Source organism: Chinchilla lanigera, unplaced genomic scaffold (assembly GCF_000276665.1).
Source record: "Chinchilla lanigera isolate Chin_1 unplaced genomic scaffold, ChiLan1.0 scaffold00019, whole genome shotgun sequence".
In the NCBI taxonomy this organism is placed as follows: domain Eukaryota; kingdom Metazoa; phylum Chordata; class Mammalia; order Rodentia; family Chinchillidae; genus Chinchilla; species Chinchilla lanigera.
The window spans coordinates 5,011,358-5,034,100 of NW_004955420.1; the positions used below are offsets into that span (position 1 = coordinate 5,011,358).

The 22,743-nt window shown below is 34.1% G+C and overlaps 1 protein-coding gene across 2 annotated transcripts in view; it reads left to right on the forward strand.

Annotated features, from left to right (window-relative positions):
* Naaladl2 (N-acetylated alpha-linked acidic dipeptidase-like 2) overlaps positions 1–22,743 on the forward strand; it is a gene marked incomplete in the record, with an annotated part of 1,228,826 nt that overhangs the window by 686,027 nt on the left and 520,056 nt on the right. For both annotated transcript variants that reach the window (XM_005383020.2, XM_013513456.1), the window contains 1 exon segment: positions 4,981–5,254. In XM_005383020.2, coding sequence (XP_005383077.2) covers positions 4,981–5,254 — 274 coding nt within the window.

A 22,743-nucleotide genomic window follows, 5' to 3' on the forward strand; every position in this document is an offset into this window, starting at 1 on the left:
CTTTCTTTCTTTCTTTCTTTCTTCTTTCTTTCTTTCTTTCTTTCTTTCTTTCTTTCTTTCTTTCTTTCTTTCTTTCTTTCTTTCTTCTTTCTTTCCTTCCTTCTTTCTTTCTTTCTTTCTTTCTTTCTTTCTTTCTTTCTTTCTTTCCTTTCTTAATGCCAATTTACTTTAAAAAATGAATGTAAAATTGTTTGTCTTTTTTTGTCTTTTTGAGACAGGGTCTCACTGAAGTTCAGGCTGGCCTTGAGCTCACTTTGTAGCCAAGGTTAACCTCAAACTTGCAATAATCCTCCTGCCTCAGTCTCCCGAGTGCTGGGATTACAGGCATGCACCACCATGCCTGGCTTGTGAATATAAAATTTTAACAAAATACTGGCAAAACAAATCACATCATAATTTTTAAAATTATAATGCATTCTATTAAGTAGAATTTATCTTAGAAAAGAAGCTAGATCTAACAATGAAAAATTTGTTAATATAATCCATCATATTAATGAAAAGTATCACATGATTGCCCTAATATATGTATTAAAATTTCTCGTAAAATTCCATACCCATTTAAAGAACAGCTGTCAATAATTGGAGACTTGGAGAAACATTTCATAGCTGATATTTACAATATAATATAGATATCTACTAATATATCTTATTGAATGTGCTATTAAATATCACATAGAAGTCATAGACTGTATAGAAATAAAAAATACATAAATGATGAGAATGGAAGTAATAAAACCTTCATTATGACAATTTTTTTACATAAAAAACAAAGAAGCATACAAAATAGAAAATTAGTAAGAAAGTTTAGAAGAGTTACTTTATAGAACTGAATAATATTCCTCTATAACAGCAACATCCAAATAATATTTTAATTTCAAATTACATTTTATATTAATGTTCAGAAATTTGATAACTAGTTTAGTTTTTTCAAGCTACTATAACAAAACAGACTGGAAATTCCTTCGATCTATTAGTAACAGTACATTCATGCTCACACCTCTGGAGCTTAGACATTTAAAATACAGGTAACTACAGTGTTTGGCTGGAACCTTTTTCTCAAAGGAGGTGCTTTTCAGCTTTGTCTTTATGCATTGTGGGAAGAACAAAAAAATCTGTCTATTGGTCCCTTTTATAAGTACACCAGTTACACCACCTCTTGAAACATCACTTTGGGGCTTAGCATTTCAACAGATGGATTTGGAGGGGTATGCAAACATTCAGATCATGACAACAGTTTTAAGCATTTAAAGCTATTTTTAGTTTGGCATATCTTCTCAAATCCTAATTTAGAATCAGTGTAAATCCAATCACAGTCTTGACATTGAAATTAAAAAGCTCATTCCAATGTTAACATGGGAGAGAAAAAGAAAACTAAGATGTTTTTCAAGAAGTACAAATGAGACAACTTGCCATTCTGGATAGTTATGTGAGGCAATAATGATTTTAAAAGCATATCATTATGAAGATGGATCCCGAGGATCCAGAGTCGATTTGGGGTCTCAGACAGTGTACACACAAAGAAGCTCATGAATGACATATTAGGCAGAATACTTAACAAGGAGTACTAGTGCTGTTCATGGGGGAAAAAATGATATTATATTCTAACCTCACATCTTTCTACCCTTTTCTTCTTCCACCCTCTTCGTCCTCCCTCCCACTCCTTGCACTGGTAAATCCGAAAATGAGGAAAACAATTTTGTAGACCTTTAGAAAACAAAAAATGAGAACAACTTCATGATCTCATGTTTGAGGAATATTTCTAAAGCATGCCAGAAAATGTGTAAACTGCACATTATATTAAAGTTATGCGTGTCACAGCTAGGAATTTTATTCCTCATGATACAACATATTAAAACAAAAAGAGTAGTCAAAAACCTGAAGAAAATGTCATGCATATGGTTTAAAAAGTATGATCCAGAACCTAAAAAAAAAATGTAAGGTAAAAATGAAGAACTGTTATTACACAGAAAAGGAAAGAATTATAGCTAAATAATTGATTAAAATATCCTTATTGGTAATCACGGGAATACAAACTAAAAGCACAGTAGGATAAAATTTTGCCTACATTGGATATCAAATAATTAGATGCACTGCCAGTGGGGCTCTTAAATAGTTCTGGTAGAACAAAAAGCTTGGGAAAACTATGTAGATCTTACAACAAAGTGATAATACTTCTGAGTTAAACACTGAAATACAATTTCATATTCATTGCATTTGGAAAAGTGTAAAATGAAACACAAGACAACAGCAAGTGTTAGCAGAAATGAAGGAACAAGAACTCTCACGAAGAACTGGCAGGAGAGTCCTCAAAGTCCTTTCAACAACATTTTGGCATTCTTACTAAATTTACACAAGTGCATACTCTATGAATAAATAATTGCTAGTCTAGAGAAACTCTTGTGTATGTCTATTAGGAACTATGAATACAAATGAATAAAATGTCCAGTGCAGAGTTGTTTACTGTAGTGAAAAATGTGGAACAATGTAAAATATTTGTCTTAGGAGAACTACTAAGAAGCTGAAGAAATCTCAGATACACTATTTTGAATTAAAAACAAGTCAATAACTATAACATACGATATAATTATATAATAATAAAACACATAAAAATAAAGGATGGTGTGTTATATACACACAGAAATATAGTCTATAACAACAAGGTAATGGGAAACAAAAAAGCAAGACTGATGATTATCCTGGGGATTAGGGTGTAAGATTGAATAATAAGAATATATGGAGAACTTCAATAATATTTGCGATGTTATACTTCATAATCTGAGATTTTTCTTTCATTGTCTTCATGTTTTTTAGGTTGCATGTTCTTCATACATTCAAGTTATCACATCACATTGAAAATGATGTTATAATGTAAAATACATACCTAGTAAGCTAAAAAAAAATACAAACATTCTTTAACTTTTTAAATTTATATTTGTGCTGAGTAATAATTAGACTTTCTCTGGAATTGGTGTAAATTACTCATTCTTCAGCTGATCCTCTAAAAAGTATTTGACTTCCCTTTTGAGGTCATGTAGTGTTGTAAAACATACACATCTTGAAATAGTCCATGTTTGCTTGACATGCTCACACTATAAAACACTTAAGAACTGAGATCAACAAAACAAATACAGATTAAACATCACTGATGTATTTATGTTCATCAGTTACTGGGAAACAAAATTTAAAGCAGTGATCTTTTTTTCCATTTTTCTGTTAATATTTACCATATTTTCCTAAAATTGCATGAATTAAATGCGTATTCTGGAACTTCACTTTATATGTAATTCAAAAGGACATTCTTGGAGTACCTTCTGAATGACTTTTTCATCACATTTAGAGAAGTTTTGACTCAGTTTACCTGGCCTCTCTCAGAACGTTCAGAGGGAAGGCAGTAGCCATAGGCAGACAGGAGATGGGGAGGTAGAGGGTAACGTAATGGATGAACAGGATAGAAAGCAGGGTTTTTGACTCAAGGGGAATTAAAAAATAAATTTTTCAATCTGATCTTCCATAACACTTAAGTGTTACTGTAATGTTGATTGGTACTTATAGGGAAATTCAGGAACATTAGAAACAGCTTCTAAAAGTACGACACAGACCTTGGTACAGCAGCATATGCCCATATTCTCAGCTACTAGGAAGGTTGAGGTAGGAGCATCAGAAATTCAAAGCTACCTGGACAATTTAGCAAGAATTTTTCTCAAAACTAAAATAAAAAAGGCTAGGGATATATTATTATATTATTATTTCCCATACCTTAATCTTTGCATAAATATCAATTATCAGTCTGGCTTTTTTGCATCCCATTACCTTATAGATTACATATCTGTGTGTATATAAATAAAAAGGGATTGGGACAGATCTCTGTGGTGAAGCACTTGTCTAGTACATGGGAGGACCTGAATTTGATCCTAAGTACTGAAAAATGTGTCTAAGAAATTGTTTATTTTTGCATGTCCTTATCTAGGACAGCTTTCAAGCTGTGTTGATAAACCTAACATTTGTCTCCAGTAATGCTTTGCTGTACTATTGTTTCCACTAAAAAATGGACATAAAGGAATAAAAATTCCTTTTCCAGGTGTGTTCTGTTTGTGGTTCTTGAATAAAGTGGGTCTTCATCTAAATATGTGTATGTGAGAAAAAATAATATGATGGGCAAATATAACAATATAAACATTAATATGTAATATCTTGGATGGCAATAAAATTTTTATAGTAAATACATTAGCACTCAAAAAAGAATCTGGTCACAATTTGGTTGTTTTCTATTTTAGCTACAAAATTTTTTAAAAAATACCTGATTCAATTATTATTAGTTCCCATGTCCAATAGCATTCTACATAGATTTTCATCTGACATCTAAAATATTATCAACAAAAATAGATAGTATTGTGGCAGATTATGAAATAAGTGTAGGACTGTAAGAGACATAACACAAACAAAGTACATATTGGTTTGGCAATCTATGTTTTTGGTTTAATATTTGTATATTGACTTTATTGCATATAATATCATGTAATTTGTCATACAAATTGTATCCAATGTGCTCTCTATTATTTTAAATAGCAATCGCTATATGTTAATCAATCATTTTATATAGAGTCATATTAAGCACAATGCAGAGCTATCTCCCCCAGCATGACACATACTTTGGGAACTGATTTTAAATGGATTATGGTAATGTGGATAGAAGGATTAGAACCAATAAAAGAACTACTTGGCATTAATCACTCTTCTCCGCCGTCTCACAGAGCTTAGTTCTGAATTTTAGAAATTGATCCATCCTGCTTGATTTGCTATAATTCTTCTCTTAGCCCATACTCCCCACCACACTGTAAATTTCTGTGATAGGATCTTGTCTTATTCATTTTTCCATTTCCTATAACATCTATTAATAATTTTTCACATGGTGAACTGTCACATCGCAAAAGGATAAAGATTTCCCCTTTGTTTGAAGTGTGCTTTTATATTTCTTTTCAGAAATGTGGTAGAACTCTATAACAGTGAAGATGACATGGAAATTTCAAAGAACATTAAGACTCACTGGACTTCTCTGGGCCTCGAAGATGTACAGTTTGTGAATTACTCCGTGCTGCTCAACGTGCCAGGGCCTTCGCCCAGCACTGTGACGCTGAGCGGCAGCGGCCAGTGCTTCCATCCTAATGGCCAGCCTTGCAGTGAAAGGGCCAGAACAGACAGCAGCCAAGATCTGCTCTACTCCTATGCCGCTTACTCTGCCAAAGGAACTCTCGAGGTAATATGACCGTTTGTCTCTGTCATTTACGGTGAAATGGAATTAAAAAACAACAGCTTTCATCTAAATGGAGCTAACTGGCAAGATGCAACATAAAAAAGTCACCATTAAGCATTGTGAATGTGGAGCCACCAGGAAAGGGAAGGAAGGTAGAAACTGCCTGATGCTTTTCTTGGCATATTTTGCAAGTGAAAGCAGGTTAGAAGAATCTAATTCAGAGGTGTTGAAGATGTGACTGAGTCATTCACGTTTTGCTCAGGCCATAAAGTACAAGTTTATTTCACTTATAGTTTTGAAGAGGCCAATTTTAATACGCTGTTATGAAGAGAAAGGGAGGACATGGAGGGGACTGTGTTTCGAGACTGTGAGTGCACATAAGAGATGAGGTGGAAAATTGATGTGATTATTCACACATACAAGACTTGAAATACAGCACTTGTGCTTCCGTGATCGAAAGCACATGTGACAGGGAGCCAGGTGGAGAGTTTTCCTCCACCTTTTCAGGGTTAGCTAGGTTTTGGCACTGCGTGTTTTTGACAATAGTTAAGTGGAAGGCTATTAGAGCCACATGGATTAGTTTTAAATCTCAGCTCTGCAGTTACCCACTGGTAGTTAAACCATCCAGTGCTGAGTTCCTGTATCTCTGTGAAGAGAATAATAATAGTTCCAATTTTCTAAAACTATTATGAGAGTGAAATTAACTAATATGTGTTTATCTTAGATGACAGAGCATAGTCTACAGTAAGAATAATATATAGTATACATTATTATTGATTGCTAGTTTCCTGCCACTATAATTGTCTCATTTAGTATAAATATAATGTTTCTGACTGTTATTAGTACAATTTTCTGAAAATCTTACTTCTTATTAATTATGGTTAATATATGAAATATTTAGATCTTTAACGCTATTTTGCAGATATACTTAATGTAATGGCGAATGCTTGTTCCTGATAGAAGCTTTTCTTGGAAGGAAGGGGGGTGATGGGAGGTGCCGCTCTACCTGTGTTTCAGCGTTGTTTCTACTCTATGTTGTGTTACGCCCTGACTTCCAACAGTGCTGCATAAAACCCAGCATAACCTTGAGAAATTTTACCTTTAAATTAATTCGAATTTAATTTAATGTTAAATGTCTGTAGTATTCCTAGTGTAGAACTCTTATAATTTAATTTGATTAATATGCATTATTTCTGGTAGGCAGTAAAGGAAATGAAACACACCTGCATATTAATAAAAATAGCTGCAGGTAGTACCCTCTCCTTGGTTCAAAAGTTTGGGCCTTAATCCAAGATTTTACAAGTAACCCACATATTTTCTCTCAGATTCCTCACCTTGTGTAAGTCCCACACACCTCCTGCCCTCTCTCTTGTCCAATTGGCTCAAGCCCAGCAAGATGATTTCGTCCTCTAACAAAAGCAGGTCTGAAACAGAACAACCACAAAAACATAAGAGATGCCTTCGAATTGCCCCTATCTACTTGCTTTCCAGTTTATTTTGGCAAACATCAATAATTGCTTAACTAAGGTGATATGGAAAAGCCATGAATTTACAACTTGTGTCCCTCTTTCCTCAGCATGGTTTTTTTGTAATAATCTGTTGTCCCACTGTTTTAAATGTGGGATAAGATTGAATAAATTCCATAAAAGGTCCATATCTCTGAGAGTGTCCTATCTTTTTCTTATCAGTTATTCATGTTTAGTTTCTTTATTTCATATAAAACAAAGCGAAGATCTACTTATTCATGAAATATCCATGAAGTTGTAAACCCTTATTTGGTACTATTTACCATTTGGGAATGTATTAAAGCCTCCATTTTTTTTGTTGTTGTTTTTTTTTTCCGGTACCAGGAATCGAACTCATGACCTAGCGCTTGCCAAGCAGGAGCTGTGCCGCTGAGCTAAATGCCCAGCCCCTAAAGCCTCCATTTTTAATAGAAAGGAGTTAGGTGTTTTTTAAAAATTTATTTTAAAACTAAAAGAAGGAAAACATATTAACAAACAGACATCTATTTACAAAACAGCATAAGAACAATACACGCAATACAGAGTTACAGACAAAGTGGTAGGAAATTAACAATGGTTGTTGTAGTAAGTATTGACATCTTCAAAGTGGTTTCTCAGGAAAATAAATAGGGGCATGCAAGATTGATCAAATAATTAATCATTAACTGTTCCTTTCAGTAAAGCGGTAGAAGCCAGTAGTACAACTATGTTAGCTATCCTGTATATACATACATGCATAATTTCCCCTTCTTTCTTTTCTCTGTTCCCTCACCCATTAAGGTTTTAAAAAAAGCTATTAGAAGGGAGAAATTAAAGTGTAAATGAAGAAATACACTCCATCTTTCAAATATTAGGCCTATACAAAAAGGATTATTGAGGGAACTAAAATTTGATTATGGATAAAACAAACATCTTGCATTTGAAGAGCATAGTTTGAGAAATTAATCATGCAAATTAGATGGAGTCATTGAAAATAACTATTTTAATTGTATAAACAGTGAAAATCTATTACACTAAGTACATAAAAATTTAAATGTCTATATGAAGAAGATGTAAAAGAAGTTATCTATATTGATACTTTAAAACCCAAGCTGTTCTAGGATTATTCTCCAAAGCAAAGAAGTTTCCAGGAGACTATTGTACATGCAAACAGACACTGATGTATGTTTCATATACATGTTTTAGAGAGCTATTGAAATTCACATATTATAGTTAATAGGGCATTAATGATTTTCTGTGTTTTTGTGGGACCATTCCCTAATGCAAATCAAGCTTGAGCAGTTGCTGATGATTCGGGCATACATCCTTTTGATTTTGAATACATTCTGTTTGCATGAATTTCTATCAGGCAGAGCCATTAACAAGTTCTTAAATAATTCCATTCTGATTGCTGGCAAGCTCACAGCAACTTTTGCTTTTGACAAGGTTATTGGTAGAAGGGGAGTGCCCCTTTTCTTTGGAGAGCTGTCGTGTCCATTCATCATAGGACCGTTTTGTATAAGCTTCCAATTTGTGCTTTCTGGTAACAGTCTAAACAGCATTTGTGGTATCTGAGATCTACTTTAAAAACCTACTTAGTGCCAGCATGATGGATGGTGTACTTTACAACTTCTTTGTAATTCATCGTGCACTAGAAAGGTGACATTGTTTACCCCATCATAATGACAGGTGGGTCAGTAAAAGGGTCCTAAGGAGAGTTGTCCTGTCAGATGCAAAATACATATTAAAACAGATGCATAAATAATTTAACAGGCATGAGGTTAGCTTTAGGTAATAAACAGTGATATCTATTCTTATAAAAATGTAAATATCTACTATAATATCATAAGGTTAAAGAGATTGGTAGTGAGAGTTGACATCTGGTCAATTTTATAAATAGTACATATGGCTTTTATGTAATCCTTGTGCAATTATGTCTTCTATCCCCTGTGAAACCAAGTCACATGCAGAAAAGCAAAGCACAAAATTAATATTTAATACACATTGGCTACATTGGTTTCTGCTATGTTCTATTTTTTGAGCAGGTTATAATTTTTCTTGTTACATACATTATGGGGCCATTGGAAGCTTCCATTCTGTACATTGATTTTTATCCACAAGGCAAGCCAGATTATGCAATTTTATAGAGAAAGTTACCTTCCACAGCTCATTAGCTGTGCATAGATATATTGTTATTAACAAATTTATCACTACCCTGTTCTGCAGACAACTGAGCTCAGGAGCTGCTTTATCAGCTGAGCAAATGTGGGTTGGTCACCTCAGTTCTCTGAAACTTACTGTTCTTATCTATATAAAGGAATTAATAATAGTCACTTAATGGAAGAAATGGTAAAAATCATACAAAGTGTCTGGAACCTAGAAAGGGCTTAATAAGGGTTAGGAGTGATTTTTATCTGGTACAAAGTAGATACATTTAAATTGAATCAATTAAGAAAATATCAAAACTGCATATTCAGTTTTGGAAGTATAAATTTTATATGTATCGTGCCATCTGAATATAATCTTCCTATTATCTGTTTAATGTACAAATATTAATTGCCAAGTAAAAATTTCTTTAACAAGTTTGAATATATAAAACAATATACATACTACCCGGATTTTACTTTTAATTAAATTATAGGCTCAAAGACAATAGGCATGAAATGTTTATTCTTGAATATAAAAGGATAAATCATGTCAAATTGAACTCAAAGAGCATCTCCTAATATATAAAATATAAGGCAGTAATTAAATACTTGAAATCTGAACATCGTATCAAATATCTTGTCAGAAAGTGTTAAGGAGAAAAAAATTACCACTGCAAGCAAACCCTGGATAACTTATAATCTATTTTCTCATGATTAGGAAAATTTAATTCTCTCATTTATTTGTAATATTTTCAAACAAAACTGCACTTATCAATGTTATAGCAAAAAGCAGAGCTATATACATTCCTCTCTGAATAATCCTGTTACAGATAAAAATATCAGAAAGCTAAAGCAGCGTGAAATTTTATTATTTAAACTTTTGGTGTCTGTGTTTGAAGATGAAGCTATCGTCTCATCAAGACAGAAATATGAGTTTGGAACACATTTTCAGTAGTGAAAATGACATGGGATTTGATCTTTTTCCTTTATTTTTTCCTCTGGTATCCATTTTTTTTTTCTTTTGTCCACAGGATAAAAGTATGAGATGAAAGACTGTGGACACACTGTATATCAATATTATTTTATAAATTTGTATATAATCCCTTTTTGCAAATGACCTTTTGTGTCTGGTTTCATGAGCTCTGTTCACTAACCAACCAAATTTACAAAAACAATTCCATAATTGCAGCTTTTGTATTTGGTGATAATATCTATAGGTACAGGCCAGATATGGTGTTGCAAGCCTGTAATTCCAGCTCTCAGGAGGCTGAGGCAGGAGGATTACCATGAGTTTCAGGCCAGGCTGAGCTACATAGTGAGTTCAAGGCCAACCCGAATTACAGAGTAAGAGCCTGTCTCAAAACAAAACAAACAAAACAAGGAAAACAAAACAAAGTAAAACTATGGGTTTAGTTGCCACATATTTGTTATGTTTTCTCCTTTATTTAAAATTAATACAGAAATATTTACATAAAAAAGGCAATCCCACGAGATAGTATCCCTTATTAAATATTTTCCAGAGAGGTTATGTCTTCTGCCTGAGAAAGATAACAAGAGCTGAACAATAAAAGTTTAAAGCAAATGATGAATTTATCAAAGTGATAAATTTAACTAAGTGGGTAAAATGTAATAGACTTCACTCAAACGAATATGGCGTTTTTAGTGAAAAATGATTAAAAATAGAATTCGAATTTGACTAAATTTATTTCTAAAGATTCTGAGTTACCATAATTATAGTTGACAGAAGATTCTAGTGTTTTTGTCTGATTTTCTATACCGTATACTGTTACAGTAAGTGGTCAGAAAGCTTCTTTAGCAAATTTAGCTTACATTTAACTTACAAAATGCCAGTATTTGAACATAATCACTTACAAACAAGAGTTACATCATTTCATTGAAGTCTGAAAATTCATCTCAGAATTAGAGAGGTATGGTCTTTAGGTTTGTGCACTATTTCAAAATACTAATGCAATTGATTTTGGAAGGAAAATCCTATCATAGTTTCATGGCCTCCAGGAAGAATTCTCTAAAATGCATTTTCAATTTCTTCAACTTTCATGCTTACCTTAATATGTTGAGTATTATTAATTAAAAGAAATACCCTGCAATTATAAATTTGATATTCTTTATATTTTAATTTGGTATTGAAATGTTGACCAAGATAAAATTTAGCCAGCGAAGTCTTACTAGTATAACAAGAGACACTCAATATTCAGCAAATACATAGTGAACATCTTTTATATGCCAATAACAAGGGCCACAGTGATGAATAAGTCTTTGGACCCTGTCACAAACAGCTGGTAATCTAATAGAAGAAGCTGATCTAGGTAACAATACTAAAGCTGTGTGAATTGGTATTACTATGAATATTGGCAAGTTATTTAAAGATCTCAAGTTCCAGTTTCTTCAGCTATAAAATTGTCAGATATGTTTGTTAAATAAAAATGTTCTTAAAATATACCAAAAACACTTGATTAATCCTTTTGGTAAAATGCCCAGCATTGGGAATATAAATGCTTTAGGTACCGATTTTATCTTCCACTTATATCCTGTCATAGTAGGTCTGTACGCTTTAATCCTCACAACACACACACTCACACATGTATACACACACACACACACACACACACACACGCCCTATGCACAGTTGCCTAACAGTTGGAAGTTCTTGTGAAGTTCCTCCTGCCCTTGTGTTGCTCTTGCCATCACATACCTTCTTTTAAAAGTTCTCTTTGAAATTAGTTCATATGAATTATACAGAAAAAAATGGGCCTTGCTTTAGTAGATTCCTACAAGCACATAATGTATTTTTATTTTACCCCTTACTTACTTCCCTTGCCCTCCTCCATCCCTTCCTTCCTCCAATTGTCTCACTTTTCCACTTCTACATTCTTGCCATCTCTCCATTTCTTTTCTTTCCTCCCCCCCTTTTTTTTTACAATTCCATATTTGAGAGGAAACATGATACTTTACGTTCAGAGTCTTACCTATTTTGTTTAGCATTGTGGTCTGCATTCCAGTTTCCTGCAAATGACATGATTATTATATATGGGACATTATGAATATTAATGTTATTATATATGGGACAAATGACATGATATTATATATGGAACATTATGAATATTAACAAGATCCCATTATGTGTACATACAGTGTTTTCACAGATATGAGTCCCATTGTGCATACATACCATCTTTTCTCTATCCATTTCTCTGGTGAGGGTGTAGGGGAGAAAGAATGTTTTACACAGTTGGTGAGAATGAACCCTTGTACAACTACTATAGAAATTAGTATGCAGGGTCCTCAAAAAACTAAAAACACAGGCACCATTTGCTCTGGTTATACCACTCACTGATATACTATCGAAAGAATTAAGTAAGTCATTCTACAGTGATATCTGCATACTCATTACTCTTTCTCTAAACTGCCTTTTGAGCCATTCTTCCATGTTAGCAGAGGCTAGGAATTACCTTCTATCCCTAGTTCATCAGTGTGTTCTGTTTCAGCCACCTACCAGCTTTATGTTGCAAATATCCTAGTCGCACACAAGAGTTCCAGCGGGGTGCTATAGGCAGTCAAACCAGCTCATCCTTTCTACCAGTTCTATTGCATCTTTCTTGATTTTGTTCACCACTCCCCAATTCCTCATGAGGTGACATCCTGTTGGCCATTACACTGAGAATGTTTAAACTATAGAAAGTTACCAGTGCTACAGATCATGAGTTTCTTTTTATCTGCCCCAGGGGGAGCATTCTAATGGTACATAATATCCAAGTACCCAGAACAAGACAATAGACTAGATTGCCAAGTACAGCATGACAACAATATTGGGGGGGAGAGTGGGTGTGTACTTAGAGTCCACCTCAGATCACCTATTTCTATCTACAGCCAGAGAAGCCACTCAAGAGCCAATAGAATTAACAGAGGCAGACAGTGTCATTCTGATTGTAGGATCAGAGGCGGTCAGATGTTTATTTCTCAGTAGAGCTAAAGGAAGGTTAAGAGGCAACTTTTTTCAAGAATTCCCTCAGAATTTTTATGAGATAAAAATCTTTCTGGGATATATCTGACAAAATAAAGTGTCTATTGGTTTTCCTGCCATCTTGCTCCTGAGACCCCTGGGACTGCCTGCCAGGGCTGCCTGGAGTTTTAACGCCACAACCTTCTTTTTCCATTGCTCTCAATGATGACCCAGAAGGGTGGATTGGGGTACACAGCTTTATCCCAGATACTTATCTCTGAAACAGTTGTACAGAGCTCTTATCGATAATTTCATTTTGTTTTGTGTTTTGTACGACTCTTATTCATAGTTTACGGCAGTAGATGCAATGACTACACATAAGCCAGGGAAAAGTGACAACTTTGCAGAAAATCTGATAAGTTAGTGCTGACATTCATGGAAATATAGAGTAGAGCTAACTTCTTTTACATCATTTATATTATTCTGTCTGATTTTATTTTTTTGAAACAGGAATCAAACTTGGGACCTTGTGCTTGCCAGGCAGGTGCTGTGCCACTGAGCTATACTCCCAGCCCTCTCCATCTGATGTTAAGAAAGAATAATCTAGATCCAGTTTTTCTATCCTGCCACATTTTTTCATTTCTAAGCTTTGTCAAACTAATGGGGTGAAATCTGTTTTTCTATAAAATCTTAAATCTTTTTTTTTGGTAAAAGTTGACCAATAAATAATATAGTATCACCATTTTCAGCTATACATCAGCTCACACTTAACAGGGGTTATTTTTTCCTTTATTTATGAATTTCCTGAAGTTCTGTCCTTATCTAATTCCCATCCCTAAAAGAAAAATTAATCACCTGCTATTTGAAATCCAGTAGTCGTGTTTTACTCCTTAACATGTCCGACATCTGTTTTATTGAATAGATTTTTTTTTAATTTTCTCGAGATCTTTGTACTTATTTCTGCCTAAAAAAATATCTTTCTCAGGTCAGTGCATACCATTATTTGAATTTGATCTATTCGGGCATATCTTCATTAATACCCTTATTACCTTTCATATCCTCTGTTATATTACCCAAGCCTTATTTTCTTTAGGACATATTACAATTGAAGGTTTTCTCAACTTGTAATGTCTTTACTATCTTTCATTTTTCAGCAATTTGATAAGGCAGTATAAAGGGAAGCTTTTGCTACCCATTTCACTCTATATGTCAGAAATGAAAATATGGTTTAACATGTATAATTAAGACATGAAATAATTGTCTTTAATACTATCTTCTTTAGGTCTCCATAATTGTTTTCTCTTATACTTTTGGCCTTTAATAATAAATGTTGGAGGGTTTGTGGAGGAATAGAAACCCTTCTCCACTATTGGTGAGAGAGTAGACTGGTGCATCCACTGTGGAAATCTGTGTGGAGATTCCTCAAAAAAATAGCATTAGAGGTCCTATTTGACTCAGCTATTTCCCTTTGGGTATCTTTCCAAAAGAACTAAAAGCATCATACCACAGCAAATGTGTACCCATGTTTATAGTGGCACAGTTTGTAATATCTAAATCTTGGAAAAAACTCAATGCTCATTAACAAAGGCACGGACAAAGAAGATATGGTTTTGTTTATACAGTGGAGTACTACTCATCCATAAGAAGGACTTGAGACGTTTCTAGGTAAATGTATGCACCTTCAGACCATACTCTTATGTGAAAGAAATGAAACACACACATGTAAAGATCACATTCTCTGATATGAGAAACCAAAAGTGTAAATAAGGACCAAAGTGTACAGTAGGTATTTTGAAGTGGAAGAAATTGTTCAAAAGAAAGGGAAACTTGGGTTGGGGATATAACTCAGTGGCAGAAGTGCCTGCCTGGCAAGCACAAGATCCTGAGTTCAATTCCCAGTACAAAAAAAAGGAAAAGAAAGGGAAACTTAAGAGAAGGGGGAGAGAAGGAAAAAGAAAAAAGATAAGAGAAGGATAAAATGGAAATAAAACTTTGTAAATAAGGAAGGGAAGAGAGGCTGAAAGGAGGGAAGCAGTTTGGGAAAAAAGAGGAATCAAAATATATCATATACAGGTACACATGATCATTATATATCTCTAAATTGTACCAATGAACTTAATAAAAAATTTTCAAAATGACTCTACTGATTAATAAAAATGATTTAGGAAGTACTAAAGATGTACCAATTTCCCATCACTGGGACAAAATGCCTGACACTTTTCCAACTTAGTGGAGGTGAAGCTTATGATGGATCACGGTTTCAGTGGTTCAGTCCATGGTCCTGTGATTCCAGGTCAGAAATGGTACAATGCAAGGGCATGGCAAAGGTAAACTGCTCAACCATGGAATCCAGGAAGCTGAGCAAGAAAGGAAGAGCCACGAACAAGAGTGGACACTTCCTAGTCACAACTCCAGTTACCTATTTCCCTCAACCAGGTGCTGTATTCAAATGGCACATTCAGGTATGAATGCATTAGTAGCATAATTCACTCATGAGTATAGTGTCCCCATAATTCACTCATTTTCCAACAGCTCCACCTCTGAACACATAAGGTTTTTAGAAATTCCAGATCTGAACCATAATACCAACTGATTATGTTACTTTTTGTGTATCTTAAATTCATCTTATTGGTACATTTTAGATATACATGATGATAACATTCACAAGGAATTTATACCTACACATGATATATCTTGATTCTTCTTTTTTCCCCGTTTCCCTCCCTTCCCTTTAACCCTTCTTACTCTCCTTATTTATAAAAGCTTTGTTTCCTTTTGCCTTCTATTCTCTTTTTCTTCCTTTTCCCTTCACTTCTTTTCCTTCTCCTAGCTCCCTAGTTTCCTTCCCATTTTAAAATTTTCTTTTTACAATACCTATTATACATTTCTGTCTGATTTACACTTACAGTTTCTCACACCAGAGAAACTGTGCAATATTTGAACATGCATGTCTGATGTATTTCACTTAAGTGTATGGTCTCAAGGTGCATCTGTTTAGTAGAAATGTCTGAAAGTTGTCCTTCTTTATAGCTGTGTTGTACTGCATTATATAAAAAAACACATGTTTTTCATCCATTCCTTAGTCGATAGATATTTGGGCTCTTTCCAAGATTTAGCTATTACAGACTATGCTGCTTAATCATGGCTGTGCCTATATACTGTGAAAGCATATTTTTAATTCCGCTGGGAAGATTCCCAGAAGGGGAATAGCTGGATTGATGGAACTTCTAGTTTTAGGTTTTTAAGGAATCTTTATACTGATGTTCACAGTCGTTGCACCAGTTTATACTCCCATCAACAAAGGAGAATAGTTTATTTTTCCCCACAGCCATTCTAGCACTTATTATCAGTTGATTTCTTGATAATAGGCATTTTTTCTGGAATGAGGTAGAATCTCAGTGTTCTTTTAATTTGCATCTCTCAAATAACTAGTGATATTCAGCATTTTATCATCTACTTGTTTGCCATTTCTGCTTCTTCTTCTATGAATTCCCTGTTCCTTTCAGATGCCCATTTTTGGATTGGGTCTTTAAATTTGAGGGGTCTTATTTTTTTTAGTTTTTTATATATTCTAGATATTAATCCTTTGAGCAATAGCTCTCAAAGATGTGTTCCTACTGTGTTGGTTGTCTTTCAACTTTGTTGGTGGTTTCTTCTGCTCTGCAAAAGCTTTTTAATAAGATGAGATCCCAATTGTTTCTTTGAGATATTTCCTGTGTGATTGGGGTTTTGTTCATAAAATCTTTGCCTAGGGGTGGGGGATTTAGCTCAGCGGCACAGCGCCTGCCTTGCAAGTGCAACATCTTGAGTTCGATTCCCGGTACCAGGAAAAAACAAAAAATAAAAAAGTAAATTACAAAAGTAAAATCGTTGCCTACACCTATGTCTTTTTTTTTTATAATTTTTTTTTAATTTTAAACATAAAAGGAGGGAAACATTAACAGACATACAACATTTTACAACATATCACAAGCACAATACAGACAATACAGAGTTACAAACAAAGTGGTAGGGAATTAACAATGGTGGTTGTATTACATATTGATATCTTCAAAGTGGCTTCCCATGAAGACAGATATAAACATGCAATACTGGTCAACCAAAGACTCATTGACAGTTTCTTTCAGCATAGAAATAGAAGACAGAAGAACAACCATGTTATCTATCCTGTATATACATACATACAAAATTACACCTATGTCTTTAAGAGTTTTACCTATTCTGTCTCCCAGTATGATTAGTGTTTCTGTTTTAACGTTTAGACATTTGATCCCTCTTGATCTTAGTTAACTGCATGGTGAGGGATATAAATCTAGTTTTTATCTTTGGCATGTTGAAATCCTGTTTTTCGAGCATCATTTAAAAAAGATGCTATCTTTAGTCAGTGAAGGTGTTTGGCCCTTTTGTCAAAGATAAGATGGCTGTGTTTGAAGCTGTTTCTGCATTTTCTAGTCTGCTTCGTTGATCCTCAGGTCTACTTTTTGCTAGTACCTTGCTGTTTTTATGGCTTTGTAGTATATTCTCATGTCAGGGCTCATGATGCCCCCTACCTTGCCTTTATATGTCTCTTCTGGAATAACAATTTTAGGATTGTTTTCTCTAATTCTGTCAGGTATACTATTGGTATTTTGATTACAATTGCATTAAATTTTATAACAATTTTGGGACTATGGCCATTTTCAATATATTGGTTCTTCCTACCCAAGAAAAAAGGATATCTTTACATTTTCTAATATACTCCTCAGTCTTCTTCTTCAGAGTATCGTAGTTTTCAATGTAAAGATACTTTACTTCCTGTGTTAGACTGATTATTAGGTATTTCATTCTGTGGATGTTATCATGAAAGGTGTAGTTTCCTTAATTTTTTTGTCAGTGAGTTTGTTATTTATTTACTTTTGAAATGTTGGACAAATAATTCAGATGAGTGGCCAGGTTCTAAGACACTATTTATTAAATTTTGGAAAAAAATTACTTTTTCCCTAAAATTTTACTTTCTGAACCTAGTGTACAATATTATTATAGCTTCAGTGTATTTTGTCAGTTCACTTTGGAGGTTAGAGATTTGTAATATAGAAATTGAATTCTAATATGATTGTATTTCAGTTTGTTTAAATTACTATATTACAATCATTTCAACTTAATTTTTTATTTTTATTCTTTAAATACACATTATATGGTAGATTATAAAATTAAAGACATTTTATATGTATCAAGCAATTAATATGTACTAATATATGTTAACGTTAGCAACTCTGACCTATCTTTGCTATTTATGCTATTAAACCATAGTCACTGTGCCATTAGGCATTGCATTTAGTATATTACTGTAGATATGTATGTAGATAGATAGATAGATAGATAGATAGATAGATAGATAGATTTCCATCCCAAAAAAAGGTATACACACTTCAGGAAAAATAAACTTGTTTAAATATTTTAACACTAAATTTATTAAGGCATCATGAGATTACCACAAGTTACCTTTGGCCTCTACAGTTAGAGGAGGCACTTCAAGTGGTGGCTATTAACTTCCAGACATTTTTTAGTGTGGTGAACTGCTGCTTGGATAAATTTGGTCATTGAGATTGCTGCACATACATTTTAATTTCCTCTCTATGGGCCAGCAGTGTAGGGATTTTCTGCGATATATGACAACCTGTAGGATCCCCTGTAGATAAAAGTTTGCAGGTGTTAAATCAGGAGAATGTGTAGGGAACTCAGTTGCACCTCTTTGTCCTAGCCAGTGTCCTTGCACAATTCTCATCCAGATAAGCTCGCATGTCTTTGTGGTAGTGTGGTGGCACGCTGTCTTGGTGAAAGAAAAATTCATCATTTCAAGAAAGCTCATGTATGGCAGGTAAGATGGATGTGCATAGCATGTCTAGGTATGCTCGACCTGTAACAGTGCCTTCAAAGAAAAATGGTCCTATTAAACCTCTTGCCGACACTCCACTCTAGACATTGACTCCCGGTAAGTTCACTGCTTTGTCCGCATGCACATTAGGAATTTCTGCTGCCCAGTAAATACAATTAGGTCAGTTCACTGTTCCAGTTAGCTTACATTGTGGTTTATCAGACCACACACTCTTCTTCACTAACTCCCCATCCTCACCTACTGTGTAGTGTGTTGAAACCACTCACAAAAGTGGATTCTTCGATCAGGAGGATATTCAGTGATTACATGTAATAATTTTGGTATGTAAACTTTCACTTAGCTGTCTTTAAGACTGCGCCTGCATGCTTGGGCAGATATCTGTGGTGAGCTTGTGAACTGTTCAAGCACCATAGCTGAGGAGCAGCACTAGTTGCTGTAGGAGGTCTGCTGGATTTTTCTCTATCCACATCACATGGTACCATGTTTTTCAAACCTAGTGAGTCCATGCAATTGCCAGGCATGTTAGAGGTTCTGTTCCAAACTCATGCCTCCTTTGTCATTGTGCTTCCCTGATACTCTCAAATTGGAAATACCACAGTAAGATTGTCTTACCGTTCCTCAGTCGATAACTGTACCTCTGCCATTTTGTCACTGTGGCTTACGTCACTTGTTGATACCATAGCCACAAGGGTAACACCATCTATTGAAAAAAAATCGTACTAGTTGTCTTTCCTCAAAGTATGTAAGTGTGTATACATTTTGGGGCTCTCTCTCTATATATACATATATATGTATACTACAGGAAAGAAATATCTGTTTATCTGATTATAACAATAAAAAATATAGATTCTTTCCCATGCTATCTACTGAATTTTTTAGGATGCATTCATCTAGTTCTCTAGCTAGTGCCACCACTGAACAGCTACATATCTATTTTAACTGATAGTATTTGTACTAGTTATAAAACATTTTAAATATATTTGCTCTTTATGCCAGTCCTTATCTAATTGGTCTTGATTAGCTGGAGCACTGTGTTGAATGGGAATGTGAAAAGATGATGATTGACTAGTGATGTCTGTCGCAGGAGTAGGAGGAAGCAACACAACCTTTCATGCTTGAATGCATTGTGTGCTTCATGATAATGTCTCTGATGATAGGCCAGGGTTGGAATTGAAAACAAAAATACTAATAAATCTCTGAATTTTGAACTTCTTGAAACTATTAATATAATAAGGTTATTTATAAAGGAAAAAATAAACATGCATAAGTACTTTGATTTTTAAAGCTTTTGATAAATATAACCATTTTAATTTGAAAAAGATTAAAAATTTAGGTTACATACAATAAAAATAAACTTCTACACTAAAAACTTCTTTAATGACTTGTTTTTAGATTAAAAGTACATTTGATAATATTGTATTCTCTCCTCAAGAATGCTCAGGTTTACCATTTCTGAGTTTGAGTAGAAAAGTACTGTTTTAGACAAAGCAAGCTTTTTAAACATTCTGTACATCGTGAATCACTCAGAAAATAACTTGGAGAGTTCAAAGTGATTGATTTGGTTGAAAATGTCAAGTCTGAAAAATTTCAAGCCATTAATCATTTCATAGCATGAATAAGTTTTGCTACTTTAAGGTGGAAGAAAAACATGCCACTGGAGCATTCCCAACATGTGACCCAAGCCGTCCACAACCAATTGCCTCAGGGACAGTTACTTTCAGTGATTGTGTCGTTTATTTTGCTGAGCCAACTATAGAAAATGAGAATGCTCCTCTTCAGTTATTCTTCTGTTCATTCTGCTTAGAGTCATCTCACCATTCATGTACAAGTATGAATGTAACTTTTCTAAATGTTATGTCCCCCAAGCAAACCTCTAAACCCATTTGGTGATGTCATTAAACTCTTTACAGGTGACAATATTATGAGCAAAGTTATAATATTCCTATGAGTCTCAAATTTTCAGTTAATGTTTGGAAAGAATATAGGGGTTTTCTTTCCCTTTCCCTGAAATCTTGGTATCTAGTCAGTCACAGAAGATGAGTATGCTGAGCTTTGGAGTGGTGCATCCCCTAGCTGATAGTTCTATAAGCAATTTTGTTTTGCTTTGGGCATTATATGTATTACATAATAGATTTCTTTTAGGCATACTATTTCACTTATGTATGAACTATCAAAGCACTAATCATCTGCCACATATTTATTTATTTTTCATTTGCTTCATATAGTTCTAGTTCTGGAAAGTAAAACAGAGGAACCAAAATAGAGTATATTCTCTTGTGAGAGGAAATTTTAGTATTACATAGGGTGGTCAAAGTTGGCATAACTGGATGGCTGAAACTTGAAGGAAGATTCAAGCTTGGAATAAAACAAATGTGTCTGGGCAAGGAGGTGTAATTCTAACAAGAAGGGCAGCTAAGGCCAAGCCTCTAGAAGACAGCGTGACGGTATACCCACATGCTATAGTACGGCCAGGGAAGAATGGAAAGCAAAAGTCAGGACTGACTATGTAATTGCATTTCCCAGTGCAAGATGAAAATGCAAAAATATCTTATTCAAATATTGTTAAGAATTTTAAAACAGTGACAACAGAACACTAAACAGGAATCACTTAAGAGCATAGACCCCTATATAACTATACAGTTTATAAACCCCAACCTCCTGAAGCCAGAGCTGATAGGAGACTTGTGGTTTAAAAATGTGTGGAAAGACCCATGCAAACCTTTTGATTTTTGTTATTGACATTGACTCCCACTGATATCATTGACTGCTCGATCTCAAAGCCACCATTTCACTAATGAGAACACTGTTGTGAGATTTTTGTGAGCTCAACTTCTTATCAAAAGGGCCACTACCCTTCCATCTACCTTCCATCTCCTTACCTACCATACTAATTTTGTCTTTGGTGATAACAGGATTGATAATGATATGGTCTTATATCATAATGCTGAGTCTGGACTGTAGACTGCTATCTTTGAATTAATGGTCTAATATTTAGCAGCTGTATGACAGAGTGTGCTAGTTAATGTCTCTTTACCCCAGTTTTCTTCTGAGTAAAGTGAAGATAAAGCTAGAAACCTATCTCATCCAACTGTTATCATTATTAAAGAGGATCATGACTATATATAATACTTAGAACAGTGCTGGGTATATAGAATGTACCGAATAAAATGTAGTTTCGATAGTGGCGGTGCCGAAACTATCAATCACTAAGCATAGTTCATATAGTGAGTCATTTATTATTTATTTATTTTCCTCAGTTTCCAAGGAGTCCCTCGTTAATTTCAACATGTGTCATCTTCTCCAGGTTCTAATTAGACACAAATATCTCTCTCCTTTCTGTTAGTGATTTATGATCTTTTCTTTAGCTTTAACTACTATATACACACACACACACTGCCATTAATTCACTTATATAATTGAGTATGGACTCTGTGCCAAGAAGCAAGATTTATGAAGAGAATTCAAGAAGAATTCTTGAAGAGTTCTTCACATATTCAAGAAGAATGATGTGACTGTGGCCATTTTTTCAGTGCTAGAATGTGAGTCTTTCTCTGTATTAGTGTGAGTTTTTAATTATATGCATATGGTCTCATCACAGGATTTTTAGCAGATAGCAGTGAGAGTCCACTAGAAAGAAGCTAAGGTGTTTTGCTTTTTAAAAATTATACAGATAACTCATTTTTAATTTCTACCTTAATTAACTATGATGATGTTAATTTTCATCCAGAATCAGTGTTTCTTTCTAGTGTGATTATTGACAGAGAATAAAGCTGAATAAAACTAGCAAATTATTTATCCAGCAATTAGCAATGTTTGTTTATATTTTTCTTGTGTATATATGAGATACACTTTTTGGCAGTTTAGCTCCATCAAGTTTAAGAGTTTCCATTGATCTATTTTTTTTTTACTAATGTAGCTACATTTTTTTGTTTCTTGGAATTATGGATTTTGTTCCCCAAAATTTATTTATCATCTGAAGGAATTATTTTTTATAAATTAAAATTATAATTAAAGATTGAATGTTT